Source organism: Ranitomeya variabilis, chromosome 7, assembly GCF_051348905.1.
Source record: "Ranitomeya variabilis isolate aRanVar5 chromosome 7, aRanVar5.hap1, whole genome shotgun sequence".
Classification (NCBI taxonomy): Eukaryota; Metazoa; Chordata; class Amphibia; order Anura; family Dendrobatidae; genus Ranitomeya; species Ranitomeya variabilis.
In genome coordinates, this window is record NC_135238.1 from 49887147 (window position 1) to 49908274 (window position 21128).

General features: G+C 42.7%; 1 protein-coding gene across 3 annotated transcripts in view; it reads right to left on the reverse strand.

Annotated features, from left to right (window-relative positions):
* Positions 1-7391: 7391 nt before the first annotated feature.
* Positions 7392-21128, reverse strand: part of EEF2K (eukaryotic elongation factor 2 kinase) — a 61649-nt gene continuing 47912 nt past the window's right edge. For all 3 annotated transcript variants that reach the window (XM_077275046.1, XM_077275047.1, XM_077275048.1), the window contains 6 exons: positions 13833-13967; positions 13221-13409; positions 12397-12521; positions 12101-12279; positions 8573-10174; positions 7392-8250 (listed from right to left, as the gene is read on the reverse strand). In XM_077275046.1, the coding sequence (XP_077131161.1) occupies positions 10065-10174; positions 12101-12279; positions 12397-12521; positions 13221-13409; positions 13833-13967 (738 nt within the window). In that variant the 3' untranslated portion in view covers positions 7392-8250; positions 8573-10064. The remainder of the gene's footprint in view (positions 8251-8572; positions 10175-12100; positions 12280-12396; positions 12522-13220; positions 13410-13832; positions 13968-21128) is intronic.

Consider the following 21128-nt stretch of genomic DNA (forward strand, 5'->3'; position numbering starts at 1 on the left):
CTTACTTTACTGGGTGCAGCAGTTGTGATAGAATGACCGTTTTCTCTGCTGCAGCTCTAATATATGCTAATCAGCGGTTGGAGCAGGAGGCACGAGACAGCTACTCCTGTAGTGATAATCTCCTGCCAAGAAACCACTGGTATAATTGAAAAAGCAAAATACAGCCCAGCAAGTGACACATTCCCGGAATCAGGGTCTCTGCCCCTACATCCTGCTGCTCTCGGATTTCATAACAAACCCTGCTGACGGATTCGATTTAAAGGATCAAGAATATCCTTCTTTCCTAGATTCCTGAAATCCTGCAGTGAGAAGAAAGTGGGAAAAAGAATAATTTAAATAGAGCGGCATTGCATTTTTCTGCACGGCCTGCAGCCAGGGGCCTCTGTGAAACACATATGTGGATTACTTAAAGGGAATGAATACATATTCCTGCTGATTTTAGTAAATCGGAAGCAAATGGTTGTCAGCTATAAAGATAAAAATTGTGTTCGACCTTATTTTTTTTTTTAGCCCTTTATGTATTCGTTTTCAAAATTTGCCGGGACAAATGTTTTGCATATGTTGTCACATATAGTCGAATTTTACCTAAAAAAAAAAAAAATTTCGTTTGTGAGTTTTTCGGCTAACACATTGCAAAGACATAGCCAAATGTATCACCAGATGTCAGTGTAAGGAGACCTCACGGCTGTGTATAATGTGATGTGCAATCTGAATAATGTCCTGTGTCTTGTGTACATCTTGTGTCATGTGAAGGGTAAGATGTTTGCCTATGTAATGTGATCATGTAAGGAATTATTAAGCTTAGTGATGTGATGCATGAAAGATTAGGACTTAGGACGTGAGGTAGTGTTTGCACAGAATGTAGGTGAAAGGGTACGCCTAAGGCTTCTTTTACACTTGCCGTTGTTTTGCGGCCCCAATAGATTTCTATGGGGCCGCAATAATTTCACGGTGCGCCGTATTGTGACCTGCTTCCTGAAGTTAGTCAATGAGAGGAGTTAGGGTCTGAAGAAGTGATAAGTGTGCAGTGCTGCCGTTTGGGTGATTGACAGCAAAGGAGACGACATGACAATGAGGTAGTGTGACTAGGAACCGACAGAAGAGTGGCCTTCTACCTTAAAGGGGTCATTGGATAGGATGAGGTATCACAAGAAACCCGAAGCTTGATAAACGCCAAAGAAGGTACAGACTGAGAGTAGCGAGGGTCCCAAGTGGTAGATCCAGGGTGTCCATTGCGATAGGACATGGAGCCGCTGAGCGGGTGTAGAGAAACTCGCTGAACTGTACTGTGGCGACAAGCTACTCTGTGAAGTATGGCAAACCAGTGCGCTATACTGGCAAACCAGTGCGCTATACTGGCAAACCAGTGCGCTATAGCGGCCCTGGAGCAGACTACAGTGGAAGGATGATGTCAGCGAAAAGGCTTCTTGCCATGAATGAAAAGTGCTCAAGACTGTGCCTCAGGCCACTTCCTCCACCAATCAGCGCGTGAAACAGCTGATGAGATTACGTCATTTCATCGCGCCAGCTGCGTACTACGGAGAGTCAGCGCACCGGAGACACCAACACAGGCGCAGAAGCAGAGGGCCGGGGAATGGGACCGAGGTGAGTATGTGTTTTTTTTAGTTATTTATATATATGGGATGTTTGGCTGCACATCGGGAGGCTATGGGTGTCTTACTGTGGACATAGGGAGGCTATGGGGGTCTTACTGTGGACATGGGGAGGCTATGTGAGTCTTACTGTGGACATAGGAAGGTTATGGGGGTCTTATTGCGGACATAGGGAGCCTATGGGGGTCTTACTGTGGACATGGGGAGGCTATGGGGGTCTTACTGTGGACATGAGGATGCTATGGGGGTCTTATTGTGGACATGGGGAGGCTATGGGGGTCTTACTGTGGACATGGGGAGGCTATGGGGGTCTTATTGTGGACATGAGGAGGCTATGGAGATCTTACTGTGGACATAGGGAGGCTATGGGGGTCTTATTGTGGACATGAGGAGGCTATGGAGATCTTACTGTGGACATAGGGAGGCTATGGGGGTCTTACTGTGGACATGGGGAGGCTATGGGGGTCTCACTGTGGACATTAGGAGGCTATGGGGGTCTTACTGTGGACATGGGGAGGCTATGGGGGTCTTACTGTGGAAATGAGGAGGCTATGGGGGTCTTACTGTGGACATGGGGAGGCTATGGGGGTCTTACTGTGGACATGGGGGGCTATGGGTCTTACGGTGGACATGAGGCTATGGGGGGTCTTACTGTGGACATGAGGAGGCTATGGGGGTCTTATTGTGGACATGGGGAGGATATGGGTCTTACTGTGGACATGGGGAGGCTGTGTGGGTCTCATGTGCTGGACATGGGGAGGCTGGGTGGGCCTCATGTGCTGGACATGGGGAGGCTATGGGGGTCTCACTGTGGACATTAGGAGGCTATGGGGGTCTTACTGTGGACATGGGGAGGCTATGGGGGTCTTACTGTGGAAATGAGGAGGCTATGGGGGTCTTACTGTGGAAATGAGGAGGCTATGGGGGTCTTACTGTGGACATGGGGAGGCTATGGGGGTCTTACTGTGGACATGGGGGGCTATGGGTCTTACGGTGGACATGAGGCTATGGGGGGTCTTACTGTGGACATGAGGAGGCTATGGGGGTCTTATTGTGGACATGGGGAGGATATGGGTCTTACTGTGGACATGGGGAGGCTGGGTGGGCCTCATGTGCTGGACATGGGGAGGCTGTGTGGGTCTTATTGTGGACATGGGGAGGCTATGGGGGTCTTACTGTGGACATGGGGAGGCTATGGGGGTCTTATTGTGGACATGGGGAGGCTATGGGGGTCTTACTGTGGACATGGGGAGGCTATGAGGGTCTTACTGTGGACATGGGGAGGCTATGGGAGTCTTATTGTGGACATGAGGATGCTATGGGGGGTCTTACTGTGGACATGAGGATGCTATGGGGGTCTTATTGTGGACATGGGGAGGCTATGGGGGTCTTACTGTGGACAGGGGGAGGCTATGGGAGTCTTATTATGGCCATGAGGAGTCTATGGGGGTCTTACTGTGGACATAGGAAGGTTATGGGGGTCTTATTGCGGACATAGGGAGGCTATGGGGGTCTTACTGTGGACATGGGGAGGCTATGAGGGTCTTATTGTGGACATGGGGAGGCTATGGGGGGTCTTACTGTGGACATCGGGAGGCTATGGGAGTCTTATTATGGACATGAGGAGTCTATGGGGGTCTTACTGTGGACATAGGAAGGTTATGGGGGTCTTATTGCAGACATAGGGAGGTTATGGGGGTCTTACTGTGGACATGGGGAGGCTATGAGGGTCTTATTGTGGACATGGGGAGGCTATGGGGGGTCTTACTGTGGACATCGGGAGGCTATGGGAGTCTTATTGTGGACATGAGGATGCTATGGGGGGATCTTACTGTGGACATGAGGATGCTATGGGGGTCTTATTGTGGACATGGGGAGGCTATGGGGGTCTTACTGTGGACAGGGGGAGGCTATGGGAGTCTTATTATGGCCATGAGGAGGCTATGGGGGTTTTACTGTGGACATAGGAAGGCTATGGGGATCTTATTGTGGACATAGGGAGGCTATGAGGGTCTTACTGTGGACATGGGGAGGCTATGAGGGTCTTATTGTGGACATGGGGAGGCTATGGGGGTCTTATTGTGGACATGGGGAGGCTATGGGGGTCTTACTGTGGACATGGGGAGGCTATGGGGGTCTTATTGTGGACATGAGGAGGCTATGGGGGTCTAATTGTGGACATGGGGAGGCTATGGGGGTCTTACTGTGGACATGGGGAGGCTATGGGGGTCTTATTGTGGACATGGGGAGGCTATGGGGATCTTACTGTGGACATAGGGAGGCTATGGGGGTCTTATTGTGGACATGAGGAGGCTATGGAGATCTTACTGTGGACATAGGGAGGCTATGGGGGTCTTACTGTGGACATGGGGAGGCTATGAGGGTCTTACTGTGGACATGGGGAGGATATGGGGGTCTTACTGTGGACATGAGGATGCTATGGGGGTCTTACTGTGGACATGGGGAGGCTATGGGGGTCTCACTGTGGACATTAGGAGGCTATGGGGGTCTTACTGTGGACATGGGGAGGCTATGGGGGTCTTACTGTGGAAATGAGGCTATGGGGATCTTACTGTGGACATGGGGAGGCTATGGGGGTCTTACTGTGGACATGGGGGGCTATGGGTCTTACTGTGGACATGAGGGGGCTATGGGGGGTCTTACTGTGGACATGAGGAGGCTATGGGGGTCTTACTGTGGACATGGGGAGGATATGGGTCTTACTGTGGACATGGGGAGGCTGTGTGGGTCTCATGTACTGGACATGGGGAGGCTGTGTGGGTCTCATGTACTGGACATGGGGAGGCTGGGTGGGCCTCATGTGCTGGACATGAGGAGGCTGTGTGGGCCTCATGTGCTGGACATGGGGAGGCTGGGTGGGCCTCATGTGCTGGACATGAGGAGGCTGTGTGGGCCTCATGTGCTGGACATGGGGAGGCTGTGTGGGCCTCATGTGCTCTATAGAAGAGGCTGTATTCGGGTTCAAACGGTATATAGGGTAATGTCGGCATACTTAATTCTGCTCAATATTGAGTGATATTAATATAATATTCATTAATATGTTTATTAATATTGAGCTTAATTCATTTCAGCCTACTGGTTCGGCCTCCACACCATTCAAGGTCTCTCATGTGGCCCCTCAGGAAAATTAATTGCCCACCCCTGCTCTACTGGCTTCAATGCCCTGTCAGTGCGGTGCAGTAATTAAAGGTTATGCTACAAAATACTAAGTTATGGCATTGTAACAATTAATTACTCTATGTTGTGATCAATAAAAAGTATATGTAATAGTTTTGGCAGTTTTCTCTAATTAAATGACCATCCCTATATTCTAAAGCATTTTGGTTAAATATTAAGGTCTTGTATGATGGCAACTTCATGCACTTTCAAGTCATCACCAAGAAAATGACATCGCAACAACCAGAAAGAAGTAATCTCACTATAAAAAAAAGCAAAAGTTTTGGTCGCCACTGTACGGAGGATCACAGTAGATTATTACTATATATGGTGATATTAGGGGGCATTATTACTATATATGGGGTGATCAGGGGACATTATTACTATATATGGTGGAATTAGGGGGCATTATTACTATATATGGTGGTGATCAGGGGTCATTATAACTATATATGGGGTGATCAGGGGGCATTATAACTATATATGGTGATCAGGGGGCATTATTACTATATATGGGGTGATCAGGGGGCATTATAACTATATATGGTGATCAGGGGGCATTATTACTATATATGGGGTGATCAGGGGGCATTATTACTATATATGGGGGTGATCAGGGGGCATTATTACTATATATGGGGGTGATCAGGTGGGGGTGATCAGGGGGCATTATAACTATATGGTGGTGATCAGGGGGCATTATTACTATATATGGGGTGATCAGGGGGCATTATAACTATATATGGTGGTGATCAGGGGTCATTATAACTATATATGGGGTGATCAGGGGGCATTATTACTATATATGGGGTGATCAGGGGGCATTATTACTATATATGGGGTGATCAGGGGGCATTATAACTATATATGGTGGTGATCAGGGGGCATTATAACTATATATGGGGTGATCAGGGGGCATTATTACTATATATGGGGTGATCAGGGGACATTATAACTATATATGGTGGTGATCAGGGGGCATTATAACTATATATGGGGTGATCAGGGGGCATTATTACTATATATGGGGTGATCAGGGGGCATTATTACTATATATGGGGTGATCAGGGGGCATTATAACTATATATGGTGATCAGGGGGCATTATTACTATATATGGGGTGATCAGGGGGCATTATAACTATATATGGTGGTGATCAGGGGTCATTATAACTATATATGGGGTGATCAGGGGGCATTATTACTATATATGGGGGTGATCAGGGGGCATTATTACTATATATGGGGTGATCAGGGGGCATTATTACTATATATGGTGGTGATTAGGGGGCATTATTACTATATATGGGGTGATCAGGGGGCATTATTACTATATATGGTGGTGATTAGGGGGCATTATTACTATATATGGGGTGATCAGGGGACATTATAACTATATATGGTGATCAGGGGGCATTATTACTATATATGGGGTGATCAGGGGGTATTATTACTATATATGGTGGTGATCAGGGGGCATTATTACTATATATGGGGTGATCAGGGGGCATTATTACTATATATGGGGTGATCAGGGGGCATTATTACTATATATGGGGTGATCAGGGGGCATTATTACTATATATGGTGGTGATCAGGGGGCATTATTACTATATATGGGGTGATCAGGGGGCATTATTACTATATATGGGGTGATCAGGGGGCATTATTACTATATATGGGGTGATCAGGGGGCATTATTACTATATATGGTGGTGATCAGGGGGCATTATTACTATATATGGGGTGATCAGGGGGCATTATTACTATATATGGTGATATTAGGGGGCATTATTACTATATATGGGGTGATCAGGGGGCATTATTACTATATATGGGACAAATAGGGCAACAATAGGCTCCGCATTGGGGTAACAGCCTGATGAAGGGTTTGCGCAGACTGGGAAGATGGCGATGTGGCTGGAAATAAGAATAGTCAAGTGTGCCTGTTACAAATTTTGCAGACCAGTCATAACTGGAAGAAGTTGTTATGTCAGTCTGGCATTAGCACATAAACTGTGCCATGGGTTTCCATGGCCGGGCAGCTGCATACAATTCTTACCTCACCAAGCGTTGGATGGCGTGGTGTAAAGCCACCAGCACTGGAACCTGGAGTGATGGATCACCCTTCTGTATCTGGTAGTGTTACGGGTAAGCCTGGGTATGGCGAATGCCAGGAGAACATTACTTACCAGACTGCATTATGCCAGCTGTAAAGTTTGGTGGTGGAGGAATAACGCTATGGGGTTATTATAATGGGACGGCCCAAGTCCCTTTGTCACAATTTCGACAACCGTAGCTTCGCACTTTGAAGGAGTCTCCTTTCTGTTGCAGCCTGGCTGTGCCCGTCGAACATGGCGAAGTCCATGAAGGCATGGTTGGGTGAATTTGGTGGGGAATGACATGACCGACTGTACCTCAGCCCCAGAGAAAACTTTTGGGATAAACTAGAAGGAGATTATGAGCCAGGCCTTTAAGGAAAGGATAACGGGGCACGGAGTTATCATAGAACAGACCTTTGTTACATTAATAAATATGAACCCTCCCATCCCCCGCTGGGCCGGAGGAACAATAGACTCGTAAAAAATGATCACATCCGAAATATGAAACAGGATTACTGTTTATTTAATAAAATAAAACATTGAAACAATGAATTAAACCCCCATACTACATGCGTTTTGCACATAAAAAGGTATTTGCACATTCGCTCAGCCAAGCTCCAATCATTTCACACAACAGTGTAGACTTTATCTTTTGCTTCTGCTTTAATCAAATATTGTACTGAGTGTATATCTTCCCTAGGAGGCAACTAGCACAACCCCTATAGCAGGTCACATTGCATAATTTTTTTTGTAAACATTTACATCACATTTTTAAAGTTTTTAGTAAGTACAGTCTTTTAAAACTTCCCCCCCCCCCTTCTTTTAAAGCTGCATTTGCCAAGAATAAGAGCTTGTCATTAGCAAGTAGAAATCCTCCATATCAACACATGGATTTCTAAGCAAAGTGTTTAGTAAGGATTTAAACCCCATAGCATGCACACCCATGTGTAGAAAAAAGGTAAGAAATCGGAGACCAGACACAAAAAGTTCTCGTATGTTCTATACAGACCATGTTGCAGCCGCCTGAACCCGAGAAAGTCGAAGAAAACTCTCAAGAGTTGTTTTTTAGAGTTTCATATTAGTTTTGTGGGTTGAAGATGATGAAAAAAAAAAAAAAAAGTCTCTAAAACCCCAAAAAGAATGGTTGGTAAAGTCCTCCACTCAATACTATTGGGGATCGTAGGTGCTAAACAAAAAAGTCCGGCATTGTTGAAATCCGAACATGTGAAACTGGCCTAAATTTTATACATTTTTTGTGTTTTTTTTTTTTTTATATACATGTCATCAGATACCAAATATCTAAAAATACTGAGAATAATTTAATATATTATGCAGTACAGACCAAAAGTTTGGACACACCTTCTCATTTAAAGATTTGAATGCCAAGAGTGTGCAAAGCAGTCAACAAAGCAAAAGGTGGCTACTTTGAAGAACCTAGAATATAAGACATAATTTCAGTTGTTTCACACTTTTTTGTTAAGTATATAATTCCACATGTGTTAATTCATAGTTTTGATGCCTTCAGTGTGAATGTACAATTTTCATAGTCATGAAAATACAGAAAAATCTGTAAATGAGAAGGCGTGTCCAAACTTTTGGTCAGTACTGTGTATATATATATATATATATATATATATATATATATATATATATATATATATATAATCTCTTAAAAGTTTACATAAAGAATTAAGCCATAGATTTTTTTTTTATCATAGTTAATCCCATTTAAATCTAACAAGTCTCAAGCCGTAAGTTTTCAGATATCACACACCGGTCACTTCTACGATTACTTGATATTGACTGCATAAACTGAATTACTACTATTCTGTCCATGAACAGCTAAGATAAAGCAGGAACCGTGCTCATTTTACCCCATTATTAAAAAAAAACGCAGATACCAACTAGAAATTTATTAAGCCAAATGGACCAGAATCAATGTATAATTTGCTGCAATAATGTAATATAAAACTCTTATTTCATTCAAAAACTTAAATGGCTAAAAAAGGGGCAAAAAATGCTAAATAAAAGCCTTTTTTGCACACAAAAAGGAATAACTAAAATAAAAAAGTGTGTGTAAAGGTAGCTTATAAAGTTCTGATCAGTATGTTAAAAGAATGAAAATTAAAACAAAAAAATAATTAATATCCCAACATTCTTGCAATAATAGGATTTAAATGAAGGTTTTCAAGCGATGTCTTCAGAGCATTACCCATCAGAAATGAAGGCACACTCTGGAAGACATTTTTAGGCCCATGCCTTGGGTATTTCAGCCAAAGGTGCCATATTATACATTAGTATATGAAAAAAATACAAAGACTTAAATGGGAATTTTTAAAATAAAGTACCACTTATAGTTTACCTATGATATAATAGGATGTAGTCAATTTATCCCATTTTCCCTTAAAAAAAACTTCAGAGTTAATAGATAGGCATCCGTCGTTTGGGACCCGACTCTATGGAGGACCCAGAATGTCCATGCAATACACGGACAGCTCATTGATGCTAATGTGGACGGTGTAATGCTCAGTTTTCCCTGTGATGGCGCTGCAGGGAAATTTAATATTTGCAGCCAAGTTCCTTGTGGATCACAATTGATCGCCGACAACAGGTCACCTTGTGATCAACTCATCTTTGACGCACTCTTCGAACAAAAAAGATGGTCAAAAGTGGACAAAACAACAAAAAAAAACATGTTTTCAATGTTTTTTTTTTTCTTATCAGAGCCCCCATGATCTCAAAGGAGACCTCACAAAATAGGATGGGTCAAAATGACTGTCGTAAGTGATCATCTCCAGGCATGAATACGTTGGATCACACAGAAAGCGATATGGCAGCTGGTACTTCATTCCTGAGAGATGGATCAGAACCTCGGGGTGCATAGGGCCTCGGGTAGCAGGTGTGAGGTCTGCTTAAATGCAGCAAAGACCCTGGGTAACTCGCCCACTGTTACATGACGTAGACGCAGGATCACACAGGATTACCGCTAGATCTGCAGACATTCTTACTCGTCATACAACATCTAAGCAAATTTTTTTTTTTACATTTTTTTCAGTGTAAACAAGTATTAGTAGGGTCCAGAGACGACAAAACCATTCTGTAACAAATATAAAATATAATCCATGTTAGAAGAGTATTTTCAGCTGCCATGTTCATTGCTTTACAGGCGTGGTTCATTCCTCCATGAGGGCCCAGGCCTCCTCTGCCTTCTGATAGTACTGATTGGCAAGTCTTCCTTTCATGGCCTCCATTGCCGATTCTGCAGCTTCTGTGTATAGGTCACCTAGGAGAAATCAAGAATAAGATTACGACAAGTTACATCGTGAACAGAAGAGGCATTAACCAAAAGATCAAAAAGTAAGAACAATGGGCTAGCCGCGACTAATGTCATACATAATAGCTGTTAGCGGACTGGTGGTTTGGCCCACCGTTGGGTCAGCAGCTCCATCTGTGTCCACTATGAGAGCGTTACAGCTGGACCCTGCTCACCGAGAATAAGTCAGACATCTTGGATCCTTATTTCCCACAACATCATCTGTTGGAGACCCTCAAATACAGTAGACTGTTGGCCGAGCCTGATGATAACGGTGGGGTCAGCTGACAATCTTATATATACGGGGCCTTAAAACTAGTTAGTTACAAAGAGGAGATTTTTGTTAGTGAATCCAGCTGAAATTTTCCCACATTTGCCATGTCAGGAGGAGACTCCAGCCCCACCTAATGGAAGCAGAAACCCTAAAAGTGACTATCGACTCTCTAACGAGCCTTGCAATATGACTTAGGATAAACGCCAAACCAGAATCTCAATTTGCGACACTGTTTCGGGGTGTTGCTCCTCATCAGTGCAAAGTATGAGATCTGTTTTGGCTGAGAGGTGCGGTGACCAAAAAACGTCAATTTTTGTATTTCCTTTTTCTGTACGGTGTTAACCCGTTAAAAATTTTTTACGATTCTAATAAACCATACTTTTACAGCAATGGGAGTTAGAAGCGACCTTTTCTCTCTTTCCTAACGTATTAGATGTGGTTGTTATTAAGGGGCTAATCTTTTGAGTGGCAGTTGTATAACAGAGCTGGCACACAAGCTGTATGGGGCGGCCAACTATAGCTGGACATACATATTACATGGCTGTCGGCCAAAAGCCATCTCAACCTGCTTCCCCGAACACAGCAGACTATTGGCCAAGCCCACCAATAGGAACAAGTTTAGCCAACACGAGTCTGATGTGTATGGCCAGCTTTACAGTTCCCTCCATCAAGGAAGGCTGATGCCCGGAAGGTGAGCCCCCTTAATTCCTCATTATGTTTGCCTACTTTCTTACCGGCTCCATTCAGGCTTTCTTGATATTCTGTTTATTATCTTGCCAGTAATCTGGCTTAACACTGGTAACTGGGCATATACAACCCTCTGATCTGATATACCAGGAATGCCCCATGAAGAAGCAGGGTGAAACACGTGTCGAGACATCAGGCCAGCTTTCCTAATTATAAGTACGTTTGCCTATATCTTGGCATTTAATCATCTACGGTATATGTATTTCTTTATTGACCAATGAAGGAGCCCATACTGTGGTTTGTGCTTAACACAAGTACAGATTTGATATCTTGGTATGGTAAGAAACCCTCTATTATTTTAGGGCTGTTTTGCCATTCCCTGTATGTTTAATTGGTTACTATTATTTTACTTGCAAGTATTCATTATGGATATTAATATTGAAATAAATCAAGTGGATTTTTAAAAGCAAAATTGCACCCTTGCATTTTTCTGTTGTATTTGTCCATCTAGTGATGTTGCACTTTCACCATACATGTTTGGCATAGATCACCAAAGGTTTAAAATCACGTGAATTTAAATGTGGTAGTACTCAAATTCACGTGGATTCTCCATAAATGGCCAGAAAGGTGCCTTTCCCAACTCAGAGACCCTCCGGAACTGGAAAACTGGACGTCTGCGAACTCATCTGCCAATACCCAGAAGACGCACTCCGCCCACCACGCACTCCGCCCACAATGCACTCCGCCCACAACGCACTCCGCCCACATTTCAATGAAGAGATGGCAGTGCTCATGTGAGGCCAGTTCCACAGAAGTCTATAAAATGTAAGTAAGGAACTACGCAAGCAGCTAAATCTTCATTTTGTGTAGGCCACGTTTCAATGTTGAACAACGTCATCAAATTAAGTAATTTTTCATTTTAAATAAGATGTTACCAGATCGTTGTGGGTCTTTCTCCAGTTTAAATCCCCCTGTAAACAGCATCTCCGCTTCCCTAGCTAGCAGCAGATATTTGGGTTCATCTTGGGTGCCATCATATTCCCCTCCTTCATCATAATCAGTCATGTTTAATGCAGAATTGTACCAGAACAGAGCTTCCTGCCAGTCTTGTAACCTACAACACAATAAAAAGGGTTTTTTAACTATAAAACCCACAATAATGTAAAAAAAAAAAAATTGGTATAAATCCAATATTATACATAGCGAAGACGTCGCATTTCTTATTATTTACCTGTCTGATCCAAGATTTAAACCAGTGTCGTAAGCTCGAGCGATATGGATCATGGAGGGGCGGTCGCCTGCTTCTGCAGCCATCAATAAATAGTTAAAGCCTTTAATTCTGTTTTTCTCTGTGTCCTTTTAAGTAAGGAAATAATACAAATAAATATTTCTAGAATTAGCAGCATGTGTTGGGTCATTATAAGTGGCAATATCTAATAAGCAGAATTAGTGCAGTAACAGGTACAGGAACAGCAACAGGTGCAGCAACAGGTGCAGCAACAGGTGCAACAACAGGTGCAGCAACAGGTGCAGCAACAGGTGCAGCAACAGGTGCAGGCAAGATAAATCTAAAAACAAACCAAAATGCCTTTTAACGAATTTGAAGTGTCAGAGGATTGGCGTGTGCTACGGCAGAAATCTCACACCTGGTGTGAGAATGGCAAAAGTCGTAACATTTTGGCACAACTCCGAGTTGCACCAAAAGTTTGCAATTTTTCAAAGCCTTTATGCCAGAATTCTGGAGTGAAATTTTTGATGAATCAGGCCCTTTATGTCTGACTTTATTATGCTCAACTTCTGTCATTACAGTTGCTGCCTATGCAGAGCACAGCAGCTAATGACAACTTTTCCTTGCAGTTCCAGGTAGTCATTCACGCTCTGCTCCAAGAATTTTAGACTTTGGTGCCTGGTCTCCATGCTATACAACTAAGTGGGTGAACGGGCTGCACTAGCACCCAGGCATCTGAGTTTTGGGAAGCCCAAAAGTCCCCTTTGCCCTATATGAGAAGACCAATGTTATTAATGACCCATAATTGTTAACCATAATAGCTTTACCTCCACAGATACTTCCGTCAGGATGTGATGGGGCAGCTGAGAATACATAAGCCCAAGGCCGATAATGGCCTCTAGTTCTCCACAGTGAGCAGCATGTTCCAGGTGGAATATGGCAGATTCCTGATCCCAGTCCTGATCTTTTTCACAAAAGCGCCCTCCCTCATGATAGCGCACCATTGCCAAGTGAACCTGTCATACAAATAACGGCATAAAAATATTAATACTCTACGATTCACACATGTATTCAATAATAAATAATGGCCATTTAATGTCACTAATTATTATTCATATTAGGCCTCGTTTATCAAAATGGTCAGACAGGAAAACCATCTGTTGCCCATAGAAACCAATTAGAATTTAGCTTTCATTTTTCCAGAGCAGTTTAAAAAATGTAATCCGAGCTCTGATTGGTCGCTATGGGCAACAATGTGAATTCTACTTCCTGTTTGATAAATGAGGCCTAGCATGAATGGCACTCAGTGAAGCCTAATCTGGATTGTTATCGATTTTTTTTCTTTTATTTGTACTTGATGAAAACTTTATGAATTATATCGTATTTGCCATTATTAAAGGATTATAGGACACAACAAATGTAAAGGGTCAGATTTTTACCTTTCCCAGAATGGATTTCCCAATTTTCTTTTCTATTTCTAGATTGTTGAGTCTCTGCACTTCTGAAGCGACGCAAGAGGATCGGTGGATGTGCACACGGGATGTAAGGAATTGGTTCCACTTCTCCACCGACACCTAAAATCACCAACACAGAAAGTTTTTGTATCAGCGGTTAAAGGACAAGAAGAATTTCACGCGAATCATCATCAACGGCAGCTTTAGAAGTCGGTCAGCAAATAGTTAATAAAAAGGAAAAAAATTACATTTGTCAAACCATTGAAACCGTGTAGAATCTCGTAGACTGTAATACCGCGCTCAGCCTGGAGGTGTCAGTGTCAGATTTGCCTAATAAGTGATTACACTGACAATTAAGGTGACCTTACAGACTAAAGATGGCGGAACCTGATGCTTTTGGTGGGACCGGCCACCATTCATTTGACAGATGGGACAAAATATATGACATTGTACAAGACAATTATGCAGATTGGAAGATCTCACTGCTTCCTACAGAACTAGAAACAGAAGAGAGGCAGGAAGTGTTGTCATAGGGACAGAAGATTACAGTAAATACACATCATTTCAAAAGACACATAAGTGGCTGCTGGCGCTTTGTAAAGCTTTGCTGGCTATTACAAAGATGAAAGCGCATATTGCTCATGCACAGCGACACGTTGCAGTGCCATCAAAAGAAAAGATCAGCAAAAATTGAATGCAATAATTATCACGTTTATCCGGACGAGACAGTGGATCACGCCCTACATGTTGGGACATTAAGCATGCCGCATTTCACACAGACGGGGTAACTGGATCTGACACCATAAACTCTGACATTACTGGAAAAAAAAGATCAATAAACACCACAAGAAGCACAGTATTTGGATGGATGCCTCCAACAAGAAGCAGTCAGAAATGATTGAATCTGATGACTATGAAATAAAATGCATTATTCACAATATAATACGGAACGGTGATCCATTTTAGGTCAATTAAAGAAGAAATCTGGAACAATTTTCTGTATTATTTAGACATCGATTCTCCCTATAGTTTTGATTAAGCAGTGTTTATTCTGCTGCAGCTCTGCTAGTCCTCTCTATGATGAGCACTTGCTGTGTAGTCCTTGATATTCACGCACCGTCAATCCTCCCGGACTATTGATTGGCAGCTTTTTGTCTATGCACAGTGTAGGCCGAAAGCTGCCAAACAGTGGTGCGCGTGGGGTTATACAGAGATCATCATTGAGAGGACTAGCAAAGATGCAGCAGATACAATTATGATTTTATCAAAACACTAAGAAACCCAGTTACTGATTCATCGATGCAATCAGGGTCTCTGTCCCTTTTTTATGCTGCCATTATATTGTGACTGCATTCTAGGAGACATTGTGCTTCCTATAAAAGATTAATATATTACGTATCACCAAGATCAGCTCCGTACAGATAATGAAGAAGCAAGGGATGCGGAAATATGTGAGCTTGGAAGCCAAATAAGTGATTACAAGATAATCTAATGTGTATGTTAGGTCTTTAGTTAAAACCCGCCAAAACTGTCCCTTTTTGATGGTGATGGTGGAAAATCTGATGTGACTGGTGGCCTCCTGAATACCATGATGCGTGATGTTGGGGAGATGAGGATTGGGCAGTTTGAATATAGATGCCCGATCCTTTTGTTCTGTTAGATGCCTGATCCTTTTGTTCTGTTAGATGCCCGATCCTTTTGTTCTGTTAGATGCCCGATCCTTTTGTTCTGCCGTCATTGATGTCAGGCAACGACTTACTTCTGTCTCCCTATTGAAAATATAAGAATCCTTGGCCAACATGTGTACGGGTAATAATCCAATTAAAAAACGCACCAAAAGAAACCAAAAATGGAAAAGTAGAGAATTTTATTACAAAAAATGACATAAAAAGTACAAGGGATGTGACAGGGGGAAAAGCCAGAACGTGGGAGGGCACAGGGAAAAACCAGGCATTAGCAGGTACACATAGTATAAATATAGTACACACAGTTTTAAGCGTGCACTAAAAACTCATTTGTTCAGATTGGCCTACCGCCTCAACGCATTAACCTAATTATCCCTGTGTGGCCTATTAATAAAAAAACAACAACATAATCACGTTCCTCCATCATGTTCTCATACACTTTATGCAGTTAATAGCCTCTGTGTCTGTACTGTTACATACTTAGGCAGTTAACTGGTTCATGCAGCTTTACATGAACACCCGAGCCTTACACTATGGCTGGTCCAAATAACTAAAGCAATTGTTACCATCCACCTCTTGTGTCTCCCCTTTTCCTCATAGATTGTAAGCTTGCGAGCAGCAGGGCCCTCATTCCTCCTGGTATCTGTTTTGAACTGTGATTTCTGTTATGCTGTAATGTCTATTGTCTGTACAAGTCCCCTCTATAAGTTGTAAAGCGCTGCGGAATATGTTGGCGCTATATAAATAAAATTATTATTATTATTATTATTATTATAGTAAAGTTACTCCGTGGTGTGTAAGGTAATAGTTCAAATAAACACACCCACAGTATGGGCACACACCTTGGAGCAAACACACAAACAACAGAGGGGCTGTAAACCACCTCTGAGCCCACAACCAGGAGAATATCAAAGTTTGGAGTAAATCATTATTCGTATTTACCTGCACGTGCCTGGAGCCCTGTGAAGCCCACTGTCCCCTACGCGCGTTTCGGCGCTCAAGCCTTCTTCCGGGGGAGTGGCTTCCAAGTGCAAAAGGGCTATCTTAAAAAGAACAGGCTGGCCAATCAAAAAAGTGGGCCGATCTACTGCTGTGAAGCGGCGCATGGAGTGCCGACGTCTCCAAGGAGTCTAGCGTCGCCAAGGGCGTCACAAAGCAGGGCGGAACGAGAGAAGAGGCCCCGCCCACGTGAAACGTCAGCGGGGAATCCAATCCCGGACGAAGCCCTGCCCGAAGAGACACCGTCGGCAGCGCCGAACACCTGGAGTCAGCCTACATGCGCTCAAGCAGAAGAAATACATCTAAATGGGTATCATCGCAGTGGAATGAAATGGCAGTTTATAAAAAAGGGGGGAGGGGGGGAAGGAAGGGGAAGAAAAAATAGCGATCCTATCAATAAAACAGTGAGGTGCTAGTAATCTAAATATAATATACAGCGTAGTATGACATATGGCAAATAGTGCAACCAAAGTGTTAAAAGTGTTAGATTATAAATGTAAAACAAGGGAGGGGGGAGAAAAAATAATAACAATCCTATGGATAAAACAGTGAGGTGCTAGTGATATAAATATAGTATACAGCGTGGTATAAAATATACAAGCACATAGCATATAATAATACCAAAGTACATAATATAAAAATATGGAACAATCCTATCAATAAGATGCTAGTGTTCTAAATACAATATGCCGCGTAATATAACGCATCCAGGCACATAACGTATAGTGCAAACAGAGATGCATAGTGTATAAATATATATATTAAAAAATACACACAAACAAATAAAATTACAAGTGCATATAACGTAATTCCCTGCACAATGGGATAAGGTGATAATATAAAAAGACGGAGAACCATCAATTAGGACAATAAAGTACAATTGTATGAATATAAATATACTGTGTAATAACACAGATCATATATAGGCATATAAAACACCAGAAAAACAAAAAACCGGTAAAAACAAATACGATGGTGAATAATATATATATGTCCATAAATATAATAAGTGATGTATCCGATAAGAAACACAATTCTTCAAATTCAATGAAGGATGCCATATTCAAAACGATATGTCCCAACAAGAAGCCCACTTGAAATAAAGAAGAAGGTCAGCCTGATATGGTATAAACCTAGGATATGTATATAAAATGAAACAGAAATAAATTAAAAAATAATAACAATAGCAACAAAATAACATTTGGAAGAACACACAATAATTAAAAACGGACTCAGATGACAATCATAAAAAAGGGGCAAAGCTTAAAATCTCATTAAGGCCATGAGGATGTACAGTGCGCAATTTCCAAATCCAGAAGGCCTCCCTCTGTGCCAAAAGACGACCAAGATTCCCCCCACGAGCGTTCGAAACAATGCGGTCAATCCCTTTAACCTTAAAACCCGAAGGGTCACAGTTATGGAAGGCTTTGAAATGGCGTGGGATAGTTTTGAGGGATTCCACATTCTCCTCTTTAACAGCCGCTAAGATGTCTCTAACCTGCTCCCGTGTTCGAACTTTTAGAGTTCTTGTTGTAAGACCAACATATACCTTATTACAAGGACATGAGGCATAGTATATTACCATAGTAGTCGAGCACGTGATAGTTTGTGTGATGGTAAAATTGCGACCGTCTGAGGAAGAAAAATCCCTAGCATGGATGATGTTGGGGCACGCCACACAGTTCCCACAAGGTTTGCACCCCCACGGCACAATGTGGGGTGGCCGACCAGGAGAAAACAAAGGAGGAGGGGTCTGGGGTGGAAAGTAACTTCTTACCAGGTGGTCACCCAAATTGCGTGATCGCCTGGCTGTAACTGAAGGCCGATCAGGTAGATATTGCCTCAGTACAGAATCAGCACGGAGTATTGGCCAATATTTCGCCAACACATCCTGCATCTTATTCCATTGAGAATGGTACTGGGTAACCAATCTTACCTGAGAATTGTTCTTAGCTACCGTTGTTGAGTAGAGAAGCTGATGCCTTCGAGTGTTTCTTGCCCGATTATATGCTCTTTTTAGGCATCTTTTGCTATAGCCTCTGTTCAGAAACCGATTGGTCATGTCCTTCGCCTGAGCCTCAAAATCCTCATCCGATGAGCAGATCCTTCTAATTCTAAGGAATTGGCCAGTTGGAACAGAGTTAATCACATGAGGAGGGTGGGAAGAAGACGCATGTAAGACAGAATTAACTGCCGTATCCTTACGGAAGGCATCGGCAACCAAAAAACCATCCAGACCCCTCTTCACAGTGACATCCAAAAAATCAATCTTGCTATAATCAAATTTAAAAGTTAACCGTATGTTCAAATTATTCCTGTTTAAATCTGCAATAAAATTTTGTAAATCAACTAAAGGTCCCCGCCAGATCAGGAATATATCATCAATGTAGCGGGCCCAAAAAATGACCCGCTCCATTGATGTACCCCGATCTGACGAGAATAGGTCCCTCTCCCACAGCCCCAGGAAGAGATTTGCATAGGCCGGCGCACAGGCCGCGCCCATTGCAGTCCCCTGGAGCTGCAGGTAGAACAGAGGCTATAGCAAAAGATGCCTAAAAAGAGCATATAATCGGGCAAGAAACACTCGAAGGCATCAGCTTCTCTACTCAACAACGGTAGCTAAGAACAATTCTCAGGTAAGATTGGTTACCCAGTACCATTCTCAATGGAATAAGATGCAGGATGTGTTGGCGAAATATTGGCCAATACTCCGTGCTGATTCTGTACTGAGGCAATATCTACCTGATCGGCCTTCAGTTACAGCCAGGCGATCACGCAATTTGGGTGACCACCTGGTAAGAAGTTACTTTCCACCCCAGACCCCTCCTCCTTTGTTTTCTCCTGGTCGGCCACCCCACATTGTGCCGTGGGGGTGCAAACCTTGTGGGAACTGTGTGGCGTGCCCCAACATCATCCATGCTAGGGATTTTTCTTCCTCAGACGGTCGCAATTTTACCATCACACAAACTATCACGTGCTCGACTACTATGGTAATATACTATGCCTCATGTCCTTGTAATAAGGTATATGTTGGTCTTACAACAAGAACTCTAAAAGTTCGAACACGGGAGCACGTTAGAGACATCTTAGCGGCTGTTAAAGAGGAGAATGTGGAATCCCTCAAAACTATCCCACGCCATTTCAAAGCCTTCCATAACTGTGACCCTTCGGGTTTTAAGGTTAAAGGGATTGACCGCATTGTTTCGAACGCTCGTGGGGGGAATCTTGGCCGTCTTTTGGCACAGAGGGAGGCCTTCTGGATTTGGAAATTGCGCACTGTACATCCTCATGGCCTTAATGAGATTTTAAGCTTTGCCCCTTTTTTATGATTGTCATCTGAGTCCGTTTTTAATTATTGTGTGTTCTTCCAAATGTTATTTTGTTGCTATTGTTATTATTTTTTAATTTATTTCTGTTTCATTTTATATACATATCCTAGGTTTATACCATATCAGGCTGACCTTCTTCTTTATTTCAAGTGGGCTTCTTGTTGGGACATATCGTTTTGAATATGGCATCCTTCATTGAATTTGAAGAATTGTGTTTCCTATCGGATACATCACTTATTATATTTATGGGCATATATATATTATTCACCATCGTATTTGTTTTTACCGGTTTTTTGTTTTTCTGGTGTTTTATATGCCTATATATGATCTGTGTTATTACACAGTATATTTATATTCATACAATTGTACTTTATTGTCCTAATTGATGGTTCTCCGTCTTTTTATATTATCACCTTATCCCATTGTGCAGGGAATTACGTTATATGCACTTGTAATTTTATTTGTTTGTGTGTATTTTTTAATATATATATTTATACACTATGCATCTCTGTTTGCACTATACGTTATGTGCCTGGATGCGTTATATTACGCGGCATATTGTATTTAGAACACTAGCATCTTATTGATAGGATTGTTCCATATTTTTATATTATGTACTTTGGTATTATTATATGCTATGTGCTTGTATATTTTATACCACGCTGTATACTATATTTATATCACTAGCACCTCACTGTTTTATCCATAGGATTGTTATTATTTTTTCTCCCCCCTCCCTTGTTTTACATTTATAATCTAACACTTTTAACACTTTGGTTGCACTATTTGCCATATGTCATACTACGCTGTATATTATATTTAGATTACTAGCACCTCACTGTTTTATTGATAGGATCGCTATTTTTTCTTCCCCTTCCTTCCCCCCCTCCCCCCTTTTTTATAAACTGCCATTTCATTCCACTGCGATGATACCCATTTAGATGTATTTCTTCTGCTTGAGCGCATGTAGGCTGACTCCAGGTGTTCGGCGCCGCCGACGGTGTCTCTTCGGGCAGGGCTTCGTCCGGGATTGGATTCCCCGCTGACGTTTCACGTGGGCGGGGCCTCTTCTCTCGTTCCGCCCTGCTTTGTGACGCCCTTGGCGACGCTAGACTCCTTGGAGACGTCGGCACTCCATGCGCCGCTTCACAGCAGTAGATCGGCCCACTTTTTTGATTGGCCAGCCTGTTCTTTTTAAGATAGCCCTTTTGCACTTGGAAGCCACTCCCCCGGAAGAAGGCTTGAGCGCCGAAACGCGCGTAGGGGAC